The sequence below is a fragment of the Podarcis melisellensis genome, assembly GCF_964234715.1.
Source record: "Podarcis melisellensis genome assembly, chromosome: 10".
Lineage (NCBI taxonomy): Eukaryota > Metazoa > Chordata > Lepidosauria > Squamata > Lacertidae > Podarcis > Podarcis melisellensis.
In genome coordinates, this window is record NC_138542.1 from 60,703,582 (window position 1) to 60,729,081 (window position 25,500).

The 25,500-nt window shown below is 45.2% G+C and overlaps 1 protein-coding gene and 1 long non-coding RNA gene across 2 annotated transcripts in view; both read right to left on the reverse strand.

Moving 5' to 3' along the window:
- The window catches only part of SLC15A5 (solute carrier family 15 member 5), a 54,126-nt gene extending 31,385 nt beyond the window's left edge, over positions 1-22,741 (reverse strand). The window contains exons 1-4 of the mRNA XM_081927108.1: positions 22,715-22,741; positions 18,592-19,040; positions 16,514-16,736; positions 309-478 (exon numbers count right to left, since the gene is read on the reverse strand). Of these exons, the coding sequence (XP_081783234.1) occupies positions 309-478; positions 16,514-16,736; positions 18,592-18,964 (766 nt within the window). The 5' untranslated portion in view covers positions 18,965-19,040; positions 22,715-22,741. The remainder of the gene's footprint in view (positions 1-308; positions 479-16,513; positions 16,737-18,591; positions 19,041-22,714) is intronic.
- The window catches only part of LOC309378927, a 169,842-nt gene that overhangs the window by 120,025 nt on the left and 24,317 nt on the right, over positions 1-25,500 (reverse strand). The gene's annotated exons all lie outside the window — the stretch shown is intronic.

Sequence of the window (25,500 nt, forward strand, 5' to 3'; positions counted from 1 at the left end):
ACCAAGTAAATGTAAACTGACAGACTGCCCTTCAAACTCTGGACTGTAATATAGATACATGACTATCTTAAGCTAATGGCGACACTCAGGGCCTCCAGGACTTTCCCAGGTGGCCTTGATATGCCAGACTGCAATACGTACCCTGGCAATAATATATCACACTGGAATATATGCTATTGGACACCCCTGAGTACAAATTAAATAGATTTAAACCTGCAATTTTTAGAACTTCGAAGATTTTCTTTCTCTCCCGCGCCCCAAATTTAACCACCACCACCAAGGATTCTTCATGTAATTTACTGGGTTACCTTTTGGGGGCTGGTAAATCATTTCACTGCGCGCCATATGGATGGTGATCAGTGCCATCAGGACAGACACAAAGGGAATAAGGAAGCCAAGGTTTTTGGCCACCGACTGCTGGATGTATGAAATGATGACCAAGACAATGGCAGAACTTAAATTTTCCAGCCAATAAAACCTACAGGAGAAAAGAAAGGAAAAGACATGCCCACAAGAGTCATTTTTGGAGGGATGGGAAGAAGAACCACTATTTATTAGAAGATATCAGTTTGTTTTAAAATTACATTCTTTCTGGACTATAGTTTGGGGGAAAATCAGGTCCATTGTTGGTAATGTCCTGCGCCTTCTTTTCCATATTTAAAGGCAACAACTCCCAAGCTACACCAAAATACTCCCGTTAATCAACAAAGACCATCCTAGAAAATCAGATGGAATTTTGTTATTTCAGGATCTTATAAACGTACTCCATTTTTGTGTATGCATGGGCATTAAGTAGTGCCTTTGTGTTCCCTTCCCTGGTTGGCTGTTTTCATGAACCCTCTCTGTTTATAACCAGGAAACTGAAAGGTTTGGCCAAAGAGTCACAGAAGTGTTGAAGAAAATAATTCCATGTGCATTGAAGTCAAATATTTATTGGCATCACCAAATCACACAATAAGCCCCCCAACTAATAGCATAATCTATTGCAGCTTCTAATCCACTGCAGCATCCGATTTATTTTACAGTAATGATATGATAACACTAACTGCAACACCCGCTACCTATAAGATGATCAGACTAATTTAGAATTCATCTCAACACTTTAAAAACAGAGTCAACCGTCCCCTACTCTCTGACATTCTTCATCCACCTTCATTGTTCGAAATCATGTAGGCGATATGGGATGCATATGCAATGAAAAAGGGAGAACCTACCAAATAAATATATTTTTTAATATTTACAGATAGATAGATGATAGATAGATAGATTTATTTCTATGTATCTCGTGAATCTCTCAAGTATGTAGAAACTCCTACCATTTTGTGGAGGTTGGTTTCCCATTCAAACAGTCAGACACCCAACCATCAGAGTTTGCTATTAGAGGAAAAATATGCTGATCTGCTGCAATGTTTAGTCAACCAACCAGTTAAAAAGGTGCCCCAGTTTAAAAAATCAGGCACTGGTGCTTTTTTTAAAAAAAGTGTTTAAATACAAGAATTGCAAGTGACAATTACCATCTGAAGAAGAGGCCTCCCCTTTCCCCCACATAGAAGAGAATGCCTCTTAACATCTCTGACACAGACGTCAAGCTACAAAGAAAGTAAGCTTTCCTTCCTCCAGAACTATCTTTTTGTTCCTATGGAAGTTCATGTTGCTTTCGTCCAATAATCAGTCAATTAAAATTCATACAATTAATCAACTAAGATTTCTTTAATCATACTGACAGCCATAATTCTGAAGCTCCCCCCCCCCCCCACTCAGTAATTTGAGATCAAGAGTTATTTAAGGACTCCAAAAGGTCAGGGCAGAACCTTTACAAGTTGGAAGCCCAGAGAGACCATAAGAATCCCCAGGTTGGCTTTAACTTTGAGCAAAATCATCTTTCATCTTGTTAGAGCAAAGAATGACAGCGGATGAGTCAGAGCAGAGCAGAACATCCACACAGAGAGCCTGGCGGAATACAGACAGCAGGCAGCCAAAGGGGGAGAAAACAATGACAGACCCAATTTGAGTAAATTTAACACTACCGAGAACCCTTTGGCGGCTGTCAGGGTGGTATCAAAATGTTGGGAGCACCAGGAAACGGAGTTTCCCCAAGGTCACCATTGAAAGCTCTGAAAATGTCAACGCTGTTTATTTACTTACGACCATTTCGGCTCCCATTAAACACACGTACGCAGAGGCACACATTTGTATTGAAAATCAGCCATGTGAGCTTATCTCGCTTGGCTTGAAGATGGCTCAAGTTTGCTACAAGGAACAAGGATGAGTAACAGTTCTGACTTCGCTCACAGAAATGAAGAGAATCTTGCATACTCAGTTTAGAGCCATTGTGGTGCCGCGGTTTGTGCGTTGTACTAGGACGTGGCGGGGGGTCGGGTTCAAATCCCCACTTGGCTGTGAAGCGCACTGGGTGGCCTTGGGCCAGTTACACCCTCTCAGCCTATTCTACCTCACAGGGTTGTTGTGGGAGTTAAATGAGCTGGGTGCGAGTCATACATGGCACTTTGAGACCCTTGGAGAAAAAGGAGAGGATATAAACCCAATAAATAAATAAATACATTGTCATCAGGGGGTAATTTAAGACAGAATAAGACCATGGCCACTGGTCCCATCACCTCCTGGCAAATAGAAGGGGAAGAAATGGAGGCAGTGAGAGATTTTACTTTCTTGGGCTCTATGATCACTGCAGGTGGTGAAAGCAGTCATGAAATTAAAAGACTCCTGCTTCTTGGGAGAAAAGCGAAGACAAACCTAGACAGCATCTTAAAAAGCAGAGACATCACCTTGCCAACAAAGGTCTGTATAGTTAAAGCTATTGTTTTCCCAGTAGTGATGTATAGAAATGAGAGCTGGACCATAAAGAAGGCTGATCGCCAAAGAAGTGATTCTTTTGAATTATGGTGCTGGAGGAGACACTTGAGAGTCCCATGGACTGCAAGAAGATCAAACCTATCCATTCTGAAGGAAATCAGCCCTGAGTGCTCACTGGAAGGACAGATCCTGGAGCTGAGGCTCTAATACTTTGGCCACCTCATGAGAAGAGAAGACTCCCTGGAAAAAAACTCTGATGTTGGGAAAGATGGAGGACACAAGGAGAAGGGGATGACAGAGGACAAGATGGTTGGACAGTGTTCTCGAAGCTACCAGCACGAGTTTGACCAACTGCGGGAGGCAGTGGAAGACAGGAGTGCCTGGTGTGCTCTGGTCCATGGGGTCACGAAGAGTCAGACATGACTAAACAACAACAACAAGACATTACACCCACCCGCACATAATGTCAGAAAGAGGCACCCTCTTTTCTGCACATCTTCCCCTCTCCACAAATGTGAAATAATAGAAGGCATGTTCTGATCATGCCTCCCACTAGCCCGGATGTGGGTGGGTGGTAGTCAACTGCAATTTATGCAGAATAGACCAACTGAAATTAATGAACACGACTCAGGGTGCGTCCCCCCCTCTTCTCACACCTAGCTGTTCACACCAGCCTGGCTTTATTTGTTTCTGTTTACCTCAGGGGGCACACCACACCTTGACTAGAGATGAACTAGGAATGGCTGATGGACTCCAACTGTCAGGAAACTGGTTTGAGGAACAACGCAGCAAACAACAGTATTCTGCAACAAAGCGCAGGATACGTATGCATTTTGGAAACGTGAGTGCACAGTAGACAGGGGTGTGAGCACAGTCTAAGTCATGTCCATTCATTTCAATGGACTACTCCGAGAAAAAATGTAGTTTAACATCACCCTGCGAGTGTAGAAACCTATTAGTTTTGATTGGATGAAATGTAACCAACTGTGCAAAAACTGAGTCACATCTCTGTCCACTCTTGCCTCTGGCCCTCTCCATCACTGGAACACAGCCCCTATAAAGTTCTCTACGAGGGAATGTGGCCCTTGAGATGAAAAATCTCTTCACACACACCCAGTTCAAAACAAACTATGCTGGTGGCCATCACCAGAATTTGGGACAATGAATTACATACATTAAAATTATGGAAAAATGGAAAACCTTATGGGACTTGCAACTCTCGTTGTGGTATAAAATATACGGAGTTCAGCGCTAGCTGAAAAAGCAAATCATAAATTACATGTTGCCGTAGGCTTGGAGGATCCTGAAAAATTCCATGCTGTTTGGTGAGATTTTATCATAGATGCAACCAATACATAGGATTCCCTCTCCACTGCACAACATGAAATTTGGTTTTCCTAATGGTCGAAAGTACTTTAGTTCCCTGATTCAAATCTCTTCCAATTGCACTTGTACTTCTATGCTTCAATGAAAAAACAAATGGTTCTGAGGGTACTTTCTTTCATCCATCCAGTTTGTCGTGATGGGTGGTATTCAACATTAGTCCTTCTCAGAGCAAACCCACTGAAGCTGATGGGCATGACTAACTTAGATTCAGTAATTCCAAGGGGCCTACTCTAAGCAGGACTTACTTGAATGCCACCCTATGGGTGAGATTGACCCAACCGGTTCTATCTGCAGAAGCCCTGCAAGAGGGCGTTCCTCCCTCTCCTTCACTCATGTGCCTACTTGCACCCCCCAAAATTGGGTAAAGGGGTCGGGGGAATCCCCAGGACAGCATGCAGGGGGAATTGTTCTGTCTAGAATGATTGCACAGAAAGAATGAATTCCACCCTTTATCAATATCAATATCAATACCCCATGTAACAGGTGAGAGAAGGCAGCATTGGGCAAAGGACTACTGCCTTCAATAACAGCCCTGTGTTTTTCAGAATACAGTGGTACCTCAGGTTACAGATGCTTCAGGTTATAGACTTCGCTAACCCAGAAATAGTACCTTGGCTTAAAAACTTTGCTTCAGGATGAGAACAGAAATCACACGGCAGCAGCGGGAGGCCCCATTAGCTAAAGTGGTGCTTCAGGTTAAGAACAGTTTCAGGTTAAGAACAGACCCCCAGAACGAATTAAGTTCTTAACCCGAGGTACCACTGTATCTAGTTTCACCTTTACTGTTTTGTTTTTTAAATACTCTCTATTAATTTCCCCCATAGTTTAGAAAACAATAAAACATAATCGGGTGAATCACATTTTGATGGAAAGTAAATATAAATAATATAGATAACTAATGTATCATAGTTTACACAAGGAGTACAAACATGAGCTAAAAAGAAGGGGAAAAGGGGAGGCATTAAAAATAATAATCAACAGAACTCTACAAAAATCATACCATTTTCACGCATTCCATATATCTGCCGAGACTGCTGTCAAGGAGTGTGGCAGCCACATAGTTTCTTACTACTGAACAGGGAGAAGAACAACGAGTGCCATATTGGACCAATTACTTATAATGCTGCTTAGTTCTTTCATTGCGTCTTTAAGCTTGCTAGCCTGAGAGCAGGGACTGACTTGTTTTTATTGGCCATTCAAAAGCCAGAGCAGGAGACTTCTCTGTTGAAGGGTGGGTTAGAAACCTTTTCAACAATATATAAGTTTGGCATTGCTAAGCAAGTCTTCAAACAGCTAAAAATTAACCTGAAGACAATGATACAGGATTCTAAGCCCAAGGTTTGCACGGAGTGGTGGAATCCTTGATCCAGCAACAATGACTCAGCTCTTTTTTTAAAAAAAAAGGGGGGGACACAGCTAGAAGCATGCTTTCTTTTTCAGAGAGAGAGAAGGGAGAACCCCCCCTTTAAGATGATGCTTAGCACCTTCAGTTTACATAAGCATTAATTTAGCAAGGTGCTTGCCAATTCAAAAGATTGATTTTTTTTTTTATTTTACTATTACAGTTTTCGCTTTTCAGCCAAACTGAGGTGTGTCATTTGAGACAGCCATTACACATGCTCAGATAATGACAACTTCATGAACAGGTGTTTGAAGGGGGGTGCAGGTGTGGGGAAACCAAAAAGGTAATGCACATCAGGTGAAGACATCCCTGGCTCCACTCTGCAAATGCAATGTGAAAGGTGACGGATAAATACAATCTCACTGCGTTTTAAGCTTCTAAAGTGCAGATAGCCTATGGGTGCATTCAGATGTGGAGAATATTATATAGTTTTTTTCCTGATTATACATTGGTACCTTGGGTTACAGACGCTTCAGGTTACAGACTCCCCTAACCCAGAAATAGTACCTTGGGTTAAGAACTTTGCTTCAGGATGAGAACAGAAATCGTGCGGTGGTGGTGAAGCCTTAATTACTTGGGATCCATTTGCCCGCTTACCCAGGACGCAGAGGTGACAAAGAAGCACCAGGGATTCAGTTCCTTCGGAGAAAAAGTTTATTGTGATCTGCGCAGAGACCACCAGCGGAATTATTTCCAAAGGCTGGGGGCCCCTAAAACACGTAAGCAAGCAGTTTTTATACCCTAGCAGCACCTCCCAACCACCCCACCACCAGTAACGTATCATATCATATTCCCCCCTTTGCCTTATGGCCTCATTGGGTGTTGCCAGAGCATTTTGGCAGTGCACTCCTTTCGCTTATCAGTCAAACCTGCATATCTTATTTGCTCCAGATGCATTTCTCCTCCTGCTCCCCGGGCGTTGCCTTCCAACTGTCAATGCACCCCCCCCCCTGGCCACTCCCTTCATTTCCCTCCTCTTCTTCTGAACAACCTAATCCATAGGTTCGTTCGCAGGGATAGGCCTATACTCTCGCATGAGGGCAATCACACGGGGTCCCATCATTCGGGACATCATTTTTTTTGCATCATCTGTTGCAAAAGCAGGGAATACAGAAGCAGAGCAAAAGCAAAATTAGCAAAGGTCCCATAAGCATAGCAAAGAGCCCCCGGAGCCACCCTGTTGGGAGGAAATTGTCTAGTAGGACATATCCCATCATTCCTTCCCAAGTTTGTACAGGAACATGGGCTACTTTTTCTGCCAATTGAAGCCACTTGTTATAGAGACTCTGAGCCCCCTGTCTTCTCATTTCATGTGTGGGGAAAATGCTATTACGATTTAAGGCCTGGAAGCATTTGGCCTTGGGAGTGGATTCTCCCACCATAAATAGGAGAAGGATCATCAAGGGGATGGAGGGGGATCGCTTCCTTCCAGAAAACCTATGGCGTTCGTGCCAACAGAAATATAACAGCATCCATATAATCAAGGCAGTACATGTCACCCCTATCCACCATGCCCGATGGTTCCAAGGTTCCTCCCACCATTCCTTAATCATGATAAGGGTCTGGGGAAGGTTTTGGCCTGCCTGGGCGTTCAGGGCGATCAGGATAAAAGGGGTCGTGGAAACCTCCAAGGATCAAATCCTATAGTATGCAAATAGAACCCTTCTAGTCCTGCGGGGTGACTATATCCTTGGTGGGTGGAGGGCAAACACAAGCCCCACGGGGAAGGAGCCCAAGGTTGGTAGATTACCACACACCCACAAGAGTAGGTGGCACTTGGTGTCAAAATACCCACGGGCTCTTCCTCACACCAAATAATACACACTAGAGTTCTTTCGGAATTTAAAACATTATCAGGTGGTGTTACTCAAACTGCAGGCACGCTGGGAGCGCTGCCGGCGGGCGCTCCTCCCATCCACTTCTTCAGCCGTGCCTAGAGGTCCGGAGTGATACCAGCAGAGCGGTCGTCCGCTGGGCGCCTGTGTACGTACATACTGCCACAAGCAAATAATGATACAATCCACATCGAGGTAATTCAGTAAAGTCCACAACAAGGTCCTCCATGGGTGCCGTCCCACTGTGCTGAACTCCTGGTGGAGCCAAGTGTCCAGTTCTAGGGTTGTTCCTTTGGCACAACATGCATTTCCTGGAAGCTTGGGCAGCCAGTTGGTAAAGGTTGGCCACATAAAAACACTTTTCCAGCTGCTTGGTCATGTCATCAGGTCCCACATGGGTGGACTCATGGTACCGCTGAATTACTTGCCGGGACAATGATCCTGGGATCCATATCCTCAGCATCTGCAGTAGCCACCTCATGGGCAGAGTACCTTGGTTTCAAGGTGCTATCCAGAATTTCTTCTGGTACCAGGGCCCCAATGAAACGTGTTGGGGATGAACCCCGGGCTGCTTCCTTTGCTACCCGGTCAGCCAGGCGGTTTCCCCTGGCCTCTTCACTAGGTCCAGTTTTGTGTCCATAACAGTGTATCACTGCCACTGCTTCAGGTTCCCAGACAGCGTCCAGAAGGTCTAAGAGCGCCTGAGGGTGCGCCACTTGACCCCCTCTGGAGGTGAGCAGACCTCTTTCCTTCCACAGTGCCCCGTGGGCATGCAGGGTGAGGAAAGCGTACTTTGAGTCAGTATAAATATTGATCTTTTCCCCTTTTGCTAGACACAGGGCCCTGGTAAGTGCCGTTATTTCAGCCAGTTGGGCTGAGGTTCCCAGTGGGAGTGAACTGGCCTCAACCACGTTGTTTTCAAGGGCTACCACTGCATATCCTGCCTTTCGCTGTCCAGCCTCAACAAAGCTGCTTCCATCCACAAACCATGAAGGCCAATGTGGGTTTGCCTCATCCTTAAGGTCAGGCCTGCTGGAATACACTTCATCCATGACCTCTACACAATCATGGGTCGGTCCCTCACCTTCTCCTACCGGTAATAAGGTAGCTGGGTTAAGGGCTGTGGTAACCTGAAACTTCAGGCGTGGATGTAATAACAACATCTGGCACTTCCTCATTTTTGCTTGTGATAGGAAATAGGTGCCTTTCATGTCAAGTAAGGCTGGGACTGCGTGTGGAGTCACACAAGTGGTGTCTTGTCCGAACGTGAATTTATCTGCCTTTGTGAGTAGGGTGGCCACTGCCACAACTGCTCTCATACAGGGGGGCAACCCTTGTTCTGTTGAGGTTAGCCTCTCTGACAAGTATGCAACGGGTTGCTGCCAATTTCCCAGTTTCTGGCATAAAACTCCCTTGGCTACCCCCTGGTCTTCATCTATGAACAGGGTAAAAGGCTTCTCGGGGTTTGGGATGCCAAGCGCTGGGGCTTGTTGTAATGCCACTTTGAGATCCCGAAAAGCCTGCTGCTGTTCCCTGCCCCATATAAAAGGATCCTTCTCTGTTCCCCTAGTTGACTCATGCAGGGGCCGAGCAATGCTGCTGTAGTTAGGTATCCATATCCTACAGAACCCTGCGGATCCCAGAAAACCACGGAGCTCCCTGCGGTTTTTTGGCTCTGGTATTTGGATAATAGCCTGTTTTCTTTCCTCCCTTAGAGTTCGCTGTTGGTGAGAGATGTCAAAACCAAGGTATTTTACAGTTGGTTGACATATCTGCGCCTTCTTCTTGGATACCCGGTATCCAGCCTCAGCCAGGTGGTTTAACAAGTCCTTGGTGGCTTTCATGATTCTGAATCACTTCCCTAACTCTCATCACCTACGGTCTGCAAATAATAACATCCTCAAGGTCCCAGGCCTCAGAGAGGTTAGGCTGGCCTCAACTATAGCCAGGGCCTTCTCGGCTGCGGCTCCAATCTGGTGGAACGCTCTGTCACAAGAGACTAGGGCCCTGCGGGACCTGACATCTTTCCGCAGGGCCTGCAAGACAGAGTTGTTCCACCAGGCCTTTGGTCAGGGCACAGCCTGACTCCCTCCTCTGGCAACCTGCACAGAATCTTGCTTAATCAGTTGCCATTAATTTGATTTCAATTGATTTTTATAATGAAATATTTTTAGAATAGTTACAGATAGGTAGCCGTGTTGGTCTGCCATAGTCAAGACAAAAACAAAAAACAAAAAAAGGTGCTACTGGAAGGATTTTTTTATTATTTTTTTTAGAATGTGCAATTATCTGATTGTTTGATTGTTTTGATTGTTGTTAGCCGCCCTGAGCCCGGCTTCGGCTGGGGAGGGCGGGATACAAATAAAATTTATTATTATTATTATTATCAAATTAGTAGGCTTCCGGGAGGCCCGCCTTATCCCAGTCAATACATTCAAACAATTTTATAATTTTCGCTGGGTTCTCCTCAAAAAAAAAAAAAGGGGGGGTTCTGATTGCGCCAATTACATACATCTGCACTTGAGAAAGGCACATGTTGGACCGTATATGTTCGTGGCGCTGGCGCCCCGTTCACCCCTGGGGGTCCCGGTGGGTCATAAACCCGGCGCAGGGGGTCTATCTTCTCTGCTCTCTCCTTTTGTTTCTTGGCTGCCTTATGCAGGGCAGCTCTATCCCAAGCCTGTTCCCAATGTCTCTGTTTCTTCTTCCATTGCTCCCTTTTACACTCTGCGGCACTCACTAAGTGCCCACTAACGTCTATTTCTTCCTTAAAGTCATTTACAAAATCTCTAACTCTTTTCCTTTGTTCTTCAGTCCACCTCTTTCCACCCTTTGTCAACTTTCCAATAGTCTGTCTAAACTCCTCATCCTCTCCCTTTTCCTCATCTGATTCATCATCTTTGGCCTCCCCTGGCACTGCCATTGGTGGGGCATATGGGGGAGGAGGTCTCAATACACCTTCTTCTTCCGGGTCCTATAAGACCTGGGGTTTTGGCTTCGTTCTGACCGCACACAGGCGGGCGCCCTGGTCTATTCTACTGCGGCAGGATTCCAGCCACGAGGGATTTTTTCCCACATTAGTTTTCCAGGTGGAAATATAAGGAATCTGGTCCGGGTGAACATTAACTATATTTTGCCACAGGGGGTCTATTAACTGCAGGTCGAGAGTGCCCTCTGATGGCCAGCCAGTACTTCACATAAAGTTCTAAGTCTCTCTTTCTGCAACTTAAAACCCCAATAGTCATGTTTTGTAGCTGTTCTCCAGTTATCCAGTAAACACTGCAAAGGGGTACATTTACTGCCTCCAGATCCCATGTCTAACAAAATACTCTGCTCCTATATGGGACTTCTCTTCAAACACACCGGTTTTGCTACAGACTGTGGCTTGGCGAGCTCGCGCTGCCAAGAAACTCACAATCCTACACACGCTTGGCCAAGGGGACGCTAAGCCCCGGCCTCACATATACATTCATCCTTTCACACCACACACAACACAGGCTCCCCTCTGTCCTCCCCTCCTACCCTCCTGGCGGCACTTTTACTGCCACGGCCAGGTGAGGTTGATCAAGCCTCTAGCCCCTTTCCCTTAGAGCTCACCTTTCTCCCGTTGTGGGTCCCTTTCCTCGGCCGTCGTTTTTCTCCCTTGACCGGGTGTCTCCACTTTGGGACGGTGTGGCTAGCTCCCCCTACAAACTGGCAGGGTGCGCGCTTGGAGCTGCGAGCACCAGCCCAAGCTGTTCACCGCGGTCGAGCCTGGCCTCCGGTCCAATGGGTTTGGGCAAATCCCGGACGAGCCCCCAAATCTGAAGCCTTAATTACTTGGGATCCATTTGCCCGCTTACCCAGGACGCAGAGGTGACAAAGAAGCACCAGGGATTCAGTTCCTTCGGAGAAAAAGTTTATTGTGATCTGCGCAGAGACCACCAGCGGAATTATTTCCAAAGGCTGGGGGCCCCTAAAACACGTAAGCAAGCAGTTTTTATACCCTAGCAGCACCTCCCAACCACCCCACCACCAGTAACGTATCATATCATATTCCCCCCTTTGCCTTATGGCCTCATTGGGTGTTGCCAGAGCATTTTGGCAGTGCACTCCTTTCGCTTATCAGTCAAACCTGCATATCTTATTTGCTCCAGATGCATTTCTCCTCCTGCTCCCCGGGCGTTGCCTTCCAACTGTCAATGCACCCCCCCCCGGCCACTCCCTTCAGTGGCGCGGCGGCAGCGGGAGGCCCCATTAGCTAAAGTGGTACCTCAGGTTAAGAACAGTTTCAGGTTAAGAACGGACCTCCAGAATGAATTAAGTTCTTAACCCGAGGTACCACTGTAAGGCTAGTGCTTCTGTCCTGTTTTCTAACGTTGCTTTCACACTGCAGCACATTTTGTGATATGGAACTGTGGGGATTTGGCTGATATACAGGCAATGGCAATTGACGTGTGATCGTGCACCTGTGCATTGCACCAAACCCAGAAGTGACTTTAAAAATGGCGAAAATAGCCCCAAAAGAGTCCAGAAAGGGCAAAAAAGCATGAAAACAGCACCAAGTAATTGCATGAGCAAGTGCAATCTCAGGATTCCTTGCACCGACCATTGAAGCTTGTGGAGAGTTGGAGTTTAGCAAGGAGATTTGGAGGGAGCAATTCTGATGCAGTTTGGTGTTTGGTAAGTGCTGCTGGTTTTTAAAAGGGTTTTCCAAGGTTTCCAAAGGTTTAGAGAGCGTTTCAGGCTTTTCCAATGGTGTTTCATATATATGCAATTTCACATAAATGCAGGGTGCCTCGGAACGTAACCCCTGCATAAATGGGGAGTTTCCTATACCAGCATGTTGTGCTCCATTTCAATCGCATCAGTGGGCACGGTGCGGCACAACAGCAAATATCATTGGATAATGCTACTACTACCCCATGAAAAGAGAAGGAAAGAACTGCATGCCAATCTACCACCTGAAATTTCATCACTTTACCCCTGCATTTTCTGGGTTAAGAGAGCAGCCAATGGATTTTTCTGGAATCAGATAACACAGAAATGAGCTCTAAATGCGCATTTACACCCCCACAGTTTTCTGAAAGTGGCTTTTGGCTCAAATACAATGCAGAAATTAACAGTTAGAGAGGCGTTGGGAAAATGGAACAAACTCCAGCAGCCTATGTCTGGGCTGCAGGCCTGCACATGAAGGGACCAGCCAATACCTCATCGTCTCCTTTCTCCTTGACTTGGTGATCGTAAAGGCAGACAACACTCTGGATGCAGAATTAATGGTCAACGTAAAGGCCTGCATTGCCAGTGAATTATCTTCTCAAAGCATATAGCTAAATTAGACACATCCTTATGACCGGCTATCAAGTAAAAAGAAGGCCTGAGCTATAATTACGTGCACTTACAATGAAGAGGCCAAAGACTAAACTTCATTATGCTAGATTTAAGATCGGAGCCATGTGTCCTTTCTTCAAACCACACAGTGCCGGAGAAATTAGCTTTTTATTACCTGCCTTCCTTTGCCCAGCAAAAGCCCCAAGCGCCGCCCCACTCGGTTTACCCCAAGGGTACATTTTATATGCATTAATCTTTCCCTTTGTAATCAACACCAGAAAGTGTCACTTTGATTAAACAAAAAAGAAAAAAAGGAGAGGAAAAAGGCTCCTCTGAATTACTAGGACTGCAGTACAATAAATTCTCTTGAGCTATCGCTCAGATTGGTCTTCAGACTTAATTCTCCAGAGTCTTATTTAATCAAAATGATGTTGCTAATTAAGGATTAAAACCTGGAATTTTATTTATTTATTTCAAAAGGGAAGATTTTTTTATTTTTTTTGCTTCCTTATTCTCTCCTTTGGGTAGGTCAAGGAGAAGAAATTTGCTCAGAGGAACCAAACCATCTTGCTACCTTCTGCAAAGCTGCAATATTTAAGAATGTTTGGATTTAACCCAAAGACGGAGATATCAATATAGTTGGGGAGGAGGGGGTGGTTATGGAAGCACTGAAAAGATACTTAGAAAACTGACCCACAATGGAAGAAAGCCAATATATTTCTACTGATAATATAATTATCAATATTAAAAAGTTCAGTGCTATTAGTGAACGGAGATAAGCAATTTTAATTACACTATAGATATCAAATGACTTGCCAATGCCAGGACACCTGTGTGGCCAACAACTGTTTTGTGAATGGCCATAGTTCAACCATGCAATTATCAGTATATGTACTTTTCTGATTATTTTTTTTGCTCTGACTCCACTGCTTACAATTCCCTCCTCCCAGCCGTGTGCGTATGCGTTGATGAACTCAGCTGTGAAACTGCTGTGAAACTTATGTCAGGATAAATTTGTTACAAGAAAACAGAAGAGGGGGTCCCCAAATGAAAATAACAGAAAGCCCAAGTCTCGGGGACCCAGTTACAAAAATAATATGCTTTGTAATTGGGTTCCTGTGACTTGGTCTCTTTGTTATAATAAATGTGTGAGCCTTCGTGGTGCCACAAGGCTCTCTGCTGTTGTTTTTAAAAAATGGTATGCAGACGGTAACGCCTTTGGGAAAGTATTTTAATCAGAGGTAACTAAAATGTATGTGTTTCATATCAATGCAGATGAGAGCCATGCAGAGGAACAGGCATTTATTATGACCTCTGCAGGAAATCTATATGGAGCTATTCAAAGTTTGTAAGTCATTGCAGCTAGGCTCCCTGTACTATTTATTAACCCAGAAAGAGGTTGGCTAGTGTTCGACAATGCGATCATTCATATCTATGAAATTATTTCTTACATTTATGTCCCAGCTTTTCTCTAAGGAGCTGAAGATGATGTATGTGGTTTTCCCATCTCCTATCTCACTTTACCCTCACAACAGCACTGTGAGGTAGGTTAGATGGGAAGCTATGACCAAGCTTAATGGATGAGAGGAAGATTTGAAACTACTCTTAGTCCAGCTCTTAGTAAAAAGAAAGGTGAAGGTAAAGGACCCCTGGACGGTTAAGTCCAGTCAAAGGCGACTACGGGGTTGCAGCACTCATCTCACTTTCAGGCTGAAAGAGCCGGCGTTTGTCCACAGACAGCTTTCTGGGTCATGTGGCCAGCATGACTAAACCGCTACTGGTGCAACAGGACACCGTGATGGAAACCAGAGCGCACGGAAACGCCGTTTACCTTCCCGCCAGAGCAACCCTATTTATCTACTTGCACTGGCGTGCTTTCAAACTGCTAGGTTGGTAGGAGCTGGGACAGAGCAACAGGAGCTCACCCTATTGCGGGGATTCAAACCGCCAACCTTCTGATTGGCAAGCCCAAGAGGCTCAGTGGTTTAGACCACAGTGCCACCCGCATCCGTATCCTTGCTTAACACAACAATGGTAGTCTTGCCTCATGCACGCCTTCCCAGAGCTGCACCAGAACAAAGGTGGTTCTTCCTTCCCTTGGGGAAGGTCTATAGCTCAGTGGAAGAGCATCTGCCTTGGAAGCAGAAGGTCCCAAGTTCAATCCCTGGCATCTCCAGGTAGGGTTAGGAGACCACAGCGCCACCCCTGTCCTCACTCTAACTACTACAAACATGTCAGCTCTTCCACATCTTTCTATGCCAACACATCTCTGTTATGATCCCTTTTCAGTAACATCTGCTTGTTTAAATGATAATTAATTTGGCCTGCAAGAACTGTGGAATTATTAGCTGTTATGTTGCCATGTTCTCTGATGTTTCACTGGTAGAAGGCAGCTCTGAGAAAGCAGAGCGAGTTGCTTGTGGGGAAACTGTCCTCAATAAACACACGAGACATAACCGGCTGTGTTCTTAGATAAATAAGGTATACTATTCCTTGTATCAAATTGTAAATTTCAACAGAAGAAACTCATAAAGTTCAACAAACAAACAAAGCAGAGGACCCAGTGGATCAGATCATTCTTTAGTCAATTCATGCATAAGGTCCATCCATGTAATGGTGTCTCTTCCACCAGTCTGTTCATAAAGTCCAAACAATTCACATGAGAGGTTGTTACAGTTCCAGAAAATCCTTTCACAGAGTCTAGACAAGGATTTCTGGAATATTGGCCTTGTTTGACCATCCTGGGCTTCTTCAGTAGTTAAAGCACATATGTGAAATTACAAGACAGTGGATCTTATGGCATAGCAGTAGCTGTGGTAATTGCTTTACGTGACCATAGGTTTGTTTGTTGTTGTTTTGTGGGGAAGCTGTGGCATTTCAGATGTTTCTGGATTCCTCGCACTACCCTGGGATCAAGACGAGACCTAGGAGAAGCTAGTACGCCACTACGTATTCCCTGGATTTTCCACAATGTTGGCTGAAGGGAATATACAGTAGTACCTCGGTTTAAGAACAGTCCTGTTTAAGAACGATTCAGTTTACAAACTCCGGAAAAGCGGAAATAGTGTCCCAGTTTGAGAACTTTACCTCAGTCTAAAAACAGAATCCGAATGGTGTAAGCGCACCAGCAGCAGGAGGCCTCATTAGGGAAAGCACGCCTCAGTTTAAGAACAGTTTCAGTTTAAGAACGGACCTCCGGGATGGATTAAGTTCGTAAACCAAGGTACCACTGTACTAGGAATGCAAGAATGCATCTGGTGCATGCTGGGTACTCAGTGGAGCCAAGATGGCCATGTGCCTCTGGGAACATACAAGAAGGATATGAAAAGGTTGTTCATCCCCAGTCATTTGCCATTAGCATCTGGCAACTGAGAAGTATGGACCCTCCGAGCAGGGATGTTGCATTTAAGGGCCAACCTTGATGCAAAGCTAAACACGCTAAAAACCCCCAATGCTCAACAGCCAATCCAATATCCCTGTCAACCATTGTTCGGTGGAGATTTTAAAACGGGCGGCCTTCCAGTGGGGCAGTCTCACACAGGAGCACCTCAAGCACAATGGAAGGAATAAGGGTTTAAAACACATGGGCTGTGTCCCTGCAGAAGTGGTTGGACTACAACTCCCATCATCCCTGGTCCCTGATCATGCTGACTGAGGCTGATGGGAGTTGGAGTCCAACAACATTGGAGTCAGGATATTTCATCAGCTACCGAGATCTTTCAAAGCAATGCCCCTTCCCCACCACTCTTCTCCCAATTGCACTGACCAGTTGAAGAACGACAGAAGCTCCTTTTCTCTGTAAGCATCAAGGTCGTAAACGCTCAAGGGGCACACGATGGCTCTTATTCCTCCTGAGCCAAGGCAGGTGGCCGACAGCCCCACGTAAAAGAGGACCTGCTGCTCTCTTCTAGCCAAGGTGTGGAGGACGTAGTGCTTATCTATGAAAAAATCTTCAAAGGGGAAGGTGACGACAGGTAGCAGGGCTGTACCTGCAACATGAAAGGCAGTGTGTGAGAGAAGGGCAGGATGAAAGTGTAACTAAGAAATGAAAGTATTCCTTATGACTTTAAAAAATAAATAAATAGGGGGACAGTTGTGTAACCAGACCGTGTTAAACACCCAAAAGGAGTTGCCAATTCTCTGTCTGCCCCCACCAGCATCATCGAAAGGACTACCAGGCTGTGCACACACTATTATACCTTTAAAGCATATGTGCTCTTCCAAGCCCACATTTCCATAAAGTTCTCACTCCTGTCTCAGCGACAGCTACACTGGCATGGTCTTGTCCACAGAATGGAAGATGGAGTGATCCGCAATGATGTGCTCTACAAGGACCTGGCTTCAGTCACCAGCCCTATTGGCACATCAACTCTACGTTAAAAGGTAAAGGTAAAGGGACCCCTGATCATTAGGTCCAGTCGTGACCGACTGTGGGGTTGCGGTGCTCATCTCACTTTACTGGCCGAGGGAGCCGGCGTACAGATTCCGGGTCATGTGGCTACCATGACTTAAGCCGCTTCTGGCAAACCAGAGCAGCGCACGGAAACGCCGTTTACCTTCCCGCTGGAGCGGTACCTATTTATCTACTTGCACTTTGATGTGCTTTTGAACTGCTAGGTTGGCAGGACCAGGGACAGAGCAATGGGAGCTCACCCCGACGCAGGGATTCGAACCGCCGACCTTCTGATCAGCAAGTCCTAGGCTCTGTGGTTTAACCCACAGCACCACCCACGTCTAACTCTGTTACAAAGGTAATAATAATGATAATAATAATAATTTTTTATTTATTCCCCGCCCTTCCCAGTTCAGGTATCTACAACCGCGACATCAACCCTGCCGTGGGGGAATCCCTTGTAGATGATCACAGTGCCTGGAGACAGACGGTCAAGGTTGTGTATCCACAGCAGTGACCAGAGGAGGAATGACCACTGGACGCAGTGCAGAGAGAAGAAATGCCCCGGTGCATCTGCAGTAGCAGAACCAGATGCCTTCATCTGCCTCTGCTGCAACAAAACATGTCTCTCCCGTATCTACAGCCAAAGGCACACTCCTCCATTGCCTCCCAAGACAGAAGGATGCCAGCAATAAGATGTACATTCTTTCCCTCAAAGGATTCTGGGCACTCTAGTTCACACACGTTCACACCCACCCACCCACCCACCACAGAGTTACAATTCCCAGAATTCTTTGAGGGAGAAAATGTGCTTCAGAGGTGCTTTAAATGTATACTGTGCACACAGCCACAGTTGCAGCGCATGCTACTTCCATGGCAGAAGGTGCTCTATTGCTGCACCGCTGTTTTTGTCCAGAACCACCAAAAATAGTTTGGGAATCCATCATCTACATAAATGACAATCAAAGAAAACAGATAAAGGACCCCAATCAAGTTGCAGGGATTGGAGAATATTTTCCATTCTTAAGTTCACATTTCTACAATAGTGGAAATCACAATAGTGATTTTCTTTTTTTTTTAAAAAAAGTCCTTGTGAAAATTCATCAGCATTTCAGTTTAAGTCTTCTAATACACAGGACTGTATGCAATTTCCCCTAATATATATACCTTTGCAAAGCAAGGTATATGCTCCCTATACAATGCATTGTTGCATGTTATTTCCACTTACATCTTTTAAACACAGTATACCCAAGTGCATGCATTTAGTAGACATTAGCTGCAGAACTGCCTTGCGAAATTGCAAAATTCGGAGATGTGCAAATTTAGAGAAACGGCCTTGTTTCGGTTTGCGTATTGTTTGCAGAAAGCCCAAATTGGCTGGTTCGCCTTGGAATGCTAACTGTGTCTGATTTCATCCCCACCCCTGGGAAGTGGCGCTACCAAATACCTACCTACGAAATGCAGAAACGCACAGATATACACCAGTTTGCTCCGTCCCACCAGGCACTGGGCAAGCCAGCCCATCAGAAGCGGAGTCACCATGCAGGCGCCTACGAAGCAGAGATTGATCATGGCTGCCTGGTGGTTGGGATAGCCAAGCTTGATAGTGCAGAAAAGGATCATGTTGCAGACGATGCCAAAGAAAGTGAACTTTTCGCACAGCTCCACCAGCAGTAGCCAGATTGTCCCTTGGATTTTCTTCCTTGGCTTAGAGCTGGAGACTCCATCGCTGTCTTGCCTGGCTGTGGGTTTTCTGCCCTCCTTTGTGGCTACAGCGCTTAGCGGTTGCCCATCTGGCATGAGTTTCATATCTACAAGAGGCATCACTTGCCGTTGCTGGAGGATAGTAGCTCGGGGCAAGGCAATCTTTTTTGTGTGCGCGCACTTCAGTCACCCGCTTCTGTAACCGGCACACAAGTGAGACCGTTGCGTTAAATTCCACATCTCGCCACAACAATTCTCAGATCCTCATCTTTTACAGATCCAAGCCGTCTACGCTAACTTATTTGAGCACGCAGGTTTTTCAGAAACCAATCGGTTTAATTAGCTCGTTATGTGGCAAACACGACCTCCTCCCCCCACCCCGACCGCAAAGCAACAATTGCCTATTAAAATTATGTGAATCCAATAAAAAGTGCAGCAAACTTTATCTGCCCGCTACAGATAAAGGTTTAAATACCGAGGACGGCTAAAGCACCTCAGCAAAATTCAAGTATTGGGATCAAGGAAAAAAAATAATGCAGGGCTAATATTCCAACGCTTTTAATTAAGCAACCGCGGAAGAAACTGGGAGCAAAGCGATAAAGACAGGAAGGATGCACATAAGCAAATGAACAATAGCTTATCGTTATAACATTTCTTGTTATTATTCGAGTTAAATTGAGATAAGAAAGTTAATTAGGAGGGGGGGAAGTATATGCCACTACATTTAAGTGCAGTAAGTCGTATCTCCGTCAGCATCCCTCCTGCCAAATAATTGCAATGGGCTAATGAAAACAGGGCAGGGGTGGGTATCGTAAGGGAAATCTCCCTGCAAAATTTATCTGTTTTGACTGTGTTCTGGTCGCAACTGTTTGCTGCGATTCAGAAGGGAGATAGTGCTTTTTTATGGAGGGAAGCAATGGTCAGAGGCAAGCAGACAAAAATTAAAGCTAAAATTAAGAAGTGAGTTCCATGCAGAAGGGCAGCAGCCATCGTGGGCTGAATGGGGCAGGCTGTTGCACAGAGGCTCTGAACCAAACTGACTGCTGTTCTGAATCTGAGGTTCAGGGCAATGCTGCCTGAATCCCATGTTGAGAAAGGCTGCTGCTGCACTTGTTGCAAAGCTGGCTGCTCCTGGACTGTGAATGCTGTCCACCCCTCCATCCTACACTCAGTGTTGTGCAGATGTGTGAATAAAAGTATATATTCTCTCATATGTCTGGGATTTCAAAGGTGGAAGTGATGTTTGGGGGGAATTTCTGGAAGACAGCGGTTTGTCCTGGATCTTTGGCAAGTACAGTGGTACCTCAGGTTACAGATGCTTCAGGTTCCAGACTCCGCTAACCCAGAAATAGTACCTCGGGTTAAGAACTTTGCTTCAGGATGAGAACAGAAATCGTGCGGCGGTGGTGCAGTGGCAGCAGGAGGCCCCATTAACTAAAGTGGTACCTCAGGTTAAGAACAGTTTCAGGTTAAGAATGGACCTCCAGAACGAATTAAGTACTTAACCCAAGGTACCACTGTACAGCCATACCTTGGTTCTCAAATGCCTTGGTACATGTACATTTTGGCTCCCGAACGCCGCAAACCTGGAAGTAAGTGTTCCCGTTAGCAAACTTTATTTGGAAGCTGAACGTCCGACATGACTTCCAAGGCTTCCTATTGAGAGCAAGAAGCTCCTGCAGTCAATCGGAAGCTGTGCCTTGCTTTTCGAACATTTTCAGAAGTCGAACGGACCTCCAGATGGATTCTGTTCGAGAACCAAGGTATGACTGTACTCCAGAAGAGCACATGGCAGGCTGGTGGCCACACTGAACAGGAACACTCCATGGTGTATCATTTTGTTACAGGGCCTAATTAAATGCAGCAGTGTGGAGTGTTCCTGTTCAGTGTGACAGCCACTGAACACTCCATCCCATGCCTCCTGATAATCCACTTTTGCCGCCTGACGGTCAGCATTCCATGCCCAATGAGCATGCTCAGTTCTCATTTGAGTATTTTGCAGGGTTGCGGCAGTCTTCTGGGAAACCCTGCCAGATAGCCGGGGTATAAAGTTCTTAACCCGAGGTACCACTGTAAGCTGGAAAAAAAATCACAGTTTTTTTGGGGATCAACAACTTTCATGGTATCTTGGCTTTTCCTTTTTGTAATATGGCAGCCCTAATATATCATAAAGATACCATAGTCACATACACAGCACACGTATGGTGGTTCCCTCACTGCGAGAAGCCAAGTTACAGGGAACCAGGCAGAGGGCCTTCTCGGTAGTGGCACCAGCCCTGTGGAACGCCCTCCCACCAGATGTCAAAGAGAAGAACAACTACCAGACTTTTAGAAGACATCTGAAGGCAGCCCTGTTTAGGGAAGCTTTTAGTGTTTGATGTATTGCAGTATTTTAATATTTCTTCTGGAAGCCACCCAGAGTGGCTGGGGAAGCCCAGCCAGATGGGGGGGGGTATAAATAATAAATAAATTACTACTACTACTACTATTACTACTACAATACCAGTTTAATAGCCATGGAGTATCCTACAAACTGTAGTTTGTTACGAGTGCTATAATAATAATAATAATAATAATAATAGTAATAATTTATTATTTATACCCTGCCCATCTGGCTGGGCCTCCCCACCCACTCTTGGTGGCTCCCAACAGAATATTAAAAACACAATAAAACATCAAACATTAAAAACTTACCTAAACAGGGCTGCCTTCAGATGTCTCCTAAAAGTCAGACAGTGGTCTATTTCCTTGACATCTGATAGGAGGGCGTTCCACAGGGCAGGCGCCACTTCCGAGAAGTCCCTCTGCCTGGTTCCCTGTAGCTTCACGTCTCGCAGGGAGGGAGCTGCCAGAAGGCCCTTGGAGCTGGACCTCAGTGTCTGGGCTAAATGATGGGGGTGGAGATGCTCCTTCAGGTGTAAGGAGTGTTGATCTTACATAGCTACAATTCCCAGCATCTCTAACAATCTACAGTTCCCATGGTTCTCCATGGCTGTTAAAGTGGCATAAGAGTGCTCTAAATGCATGGTGTGAATGTGATGTTAGGCTCCTTGGTCTCCAAGAGTCAGAGCATTGCTGGGAAGGTACAAGGAGAGCAACATGGGAGGAAAGGGCTTTGCAGAGCCAAGAAATGAATGCGCAGCATCTTTGCAGAGTGAAAAAACCATGCAAAAGAACCATGCAAGACACAGCCCCATCACTCACCACTGGGCAAGCATGTAATTTTTTAAAACATGTGTTTCAGACATGCAATTTTATTGCACATACTTGTTTTAAAACCACCTCTTTTGTTTATATTTTTGATACGTTTTGCGTCAATTTGTCTTCAATGTTTGATTTACATGTGCTTTAAATAAATACTGCCTATTGGTGGTTTGTTTTTGTTTGTTTTGCAAACTGCTTAGAGGCTTTTGCTGAGGAAGCGGTCTAAAAACCTTGACAACCATATAACAAAATTAAATTGCCTTTTTGCAGGGGTGGGGAAGTTGGAGGCTGACAAGGAAATCTAAAAGGCCCACTCTTCAGATCCCTTCCATTTTAGTCAAATCATAAAGTCCCCAATCTATATATATAAGGAGCTAAAGGGACTTGTCACAAAATCTAAGGGGGTCCCCTGCTGCCCCCACAATTTAGGCACCTTTAATCAACTCTTAATTTCAGACATATACTTCTACACATTTAAAAAGAGATACAATTCTCCCTGAAGAACCACCAGTCCTAACAAACAACCATGTCAGGCCAGGACTAATTAAGGAAAGAAAGAAGACAATAAGAATCCCTGAGTGGTTTTTTTTTGGAAAACTGGGTCAGGGAGAGATCTTTGGTGGAACGAACAGGGGTCTAATCCTGCCTCTAGAAGTTTTCCAGTACCTGATACAAGCAGCAGTTGTGGTCTGGCCTCCCTTCTTGCTGCCAGTTTCAGCTTCTGACAGCCGGAGCCTTCAGTTCCAAGACACTTTCCCCCCAAAGGCCTAATCCTGCACTGATTTAAGCCTCACTAGGGGGAAGATTTAAGATTGACTTGGGAGTGAACCCCAGTGGGACTTCCTTCCAGTAAACATGCAAAGGTCAGAGCACTCTTACCAAACCCGCAGCATGAGACCCGAGAGAGTCAGCAAGCCGGGTCAAACCACCCTCAGGATTTGCATTCCACATTTATAGCCCCTGATACCACATAGTAGGCTTACTCCAAAGCAAATCTCATGGAACTGAATGAGACTTGCTCCCAAGTAGGGAAGGTGCACTGAATATGTCCATTTTGGTTTCTCTCAGTTTCTCTCTTTTCCACTCTCACATTCCCACATTAGTTTGCAAATTAATTCATTAGCATCTGACTGCAGGTTTCATGTAATATGCTCCTTTATGTATGCCGCTTTGTCCAACATCTGCATTTCCCCTAATATATCTATATATGCTATTTTTTTAGTAATACAGTGGTAACTCAGGTTAAGAACTTAATTTGTTCTGGAGGTCCGTTCTTAACCTGAAACTGTTCTTAACCTGAAGCACCACTTTAGCTAATGGGGCCTCCCGCTGCCGCCGCACGATTTCTGTTCTCATCCTGAAGCAAAGTTCTTAACCTGAGTTAATATTGCTGGGTTAGCGGAGTCTGTAACCTGAAGCGTATGTAACCTGAAGCGTATGTAACCCGAGGTACAACTGTATATTCATTTCTATATGACATTTACTCGCATATATGCGCATTTATATGTACATGGTACTCGATTGCAAAATTTGACAACGTACGAATTTTGAGAGGCAGCTTTGTTTCGGTTCACGTATTGTTTCAGAAAGTGTGAATTAGGTGGGTTTGACTTTTAATTCAAATAGAAACAAAATCCTCCTCCATCCAGACTCACAACTAGTGTGCATGGGATCGCAGCCAAGGGCTATAATACACCCACATTTGCTCGGAAGCAGCCTATCAAATTTAAACATTTTAAATCATTGATTTTAACTTTTCTGTTAATAATTTCATTGTTGCGTCCTCTTTGTAAACTGCTTTGAGGTTCCCCTCCCCTCCACAATTTAGTGGTGCAGCATGGTTCCAAATCTGAAAAGAAAACATCGGTGGGCAACTCTGTGTATATTTGCAAGAAGGAAGATTTAAGCTATTTCGCAATGTTCTTGGAAGTCTGTTTGAATCAAACTGGGAGGGGGGGAATTAGGTACAGAGGGATGGGCGGTAATTGCCATAGACAAGAGATACGTGCTAAATCCTTCCTCTTTGATTTCTAGGAGCCCTGTTCTCTTTGGGTACTGAGATTTAATTCAGAGGACAGCCTGTGTGTGTCTTGGGTTTTTATTTGGCGCCATAAGGTCTAGAAACTCTTAGAGGAAAAAGACTGGATCTAATGATGCCCAATTAACACCAGACACATACCCTCCAACATTTCTCCAATTAAAATATCCTATTCCAATAACAACAACAACAACAACAACTCACAATAATGATAATAAACCCCGCCCATCTGACTGGGTTGTCCCAGCCATTCTGGGCTGCTACCAACATATATAAAAACATAATACAACATGAAACAACTTCCCCAGACGGGGCTGCCTTCAGATGTCTTCTAAAAGTTCTACAGTGGTACCTCTGAATGCAAACAGGATCCGTTCCGGAGCCCCATTCGCATCCAGAAGTGAACGCAACCCACGTCCTCGAGTCACGATTCGGCACTTCCGCACATGCACATGACCTCATTTTGAGCGTCTGCGCATGTGCATGCACGAGCGATGAAACCTGGAAGTAACACACTCCGTTACTTCCGGGTTGCCATGGAGCACAACCCAAAAATATTCATCTTGAAACTACTTCAACCCGAGGTATGACTGTATAGTTACTTTGCTCAGGGATTGCATAACTCCATACCCTCCAACATTTCTCCAATGAAAATCGGTACGTCCCAAGGAAAAGTGGGATATTCCAGTATCAAATCAGAAATCAGTATGGCTTCTGTAAATCCAGGACTGTCCATGGAAAATAGGGACACTTGGAGGGTCTTTCAACGTGGTGATGGGCAAACTCCCATTGGCTTCCACTGATTTTTTGTGGTCCTCTAGCCTTTCCTGAGCCTTCTCAAATGGGAGAATCACCAAAAACAAGAGGGTTAGGAGGAGCCCTTGCTGTCTGATGAACTTGGGAGAAGGAGGCTGGAAGGCTGGCTAGCAGTAGTGATGGTGGTCAAATCCAGATAGGAGCCCAGGCTCTGCTTTGGAATTGTCTGGGGCATGAGGCACCAGGGATTTTCCCAGTCCAGACTTTGTCCCCATTGCTAACAGTTAACAAAGCCCCCTTCCAACACACACACACAATCATAGCTGTCAACTTCCCCCTTTTTAAAGGGAAATTCCCTTATTCTGAATAGGATTCCTCGTGAGAAAAGTTGACAGCTATGCACACAATGATTGTAGGCAGATCTTTGCTCACAGTTACTGAGAAACAAATGCTACTAAGTTTGAAGAGACTTGCTTCCTAGTCAGTGGGCTGCATTGCCTCAGAGACCAATTTGCCCTGCTTATCTTTACACAATGCAGCTCTGGAGGCATAAAAATCAGGCTCAGTCCCTGGTCTTTGCACAAGCTGTTGTGGCAGAAAGAGCAGGGCAGACACAAGCAGGAGGAATACCTTTTTCAGACTGGCTCAAAACACGTTT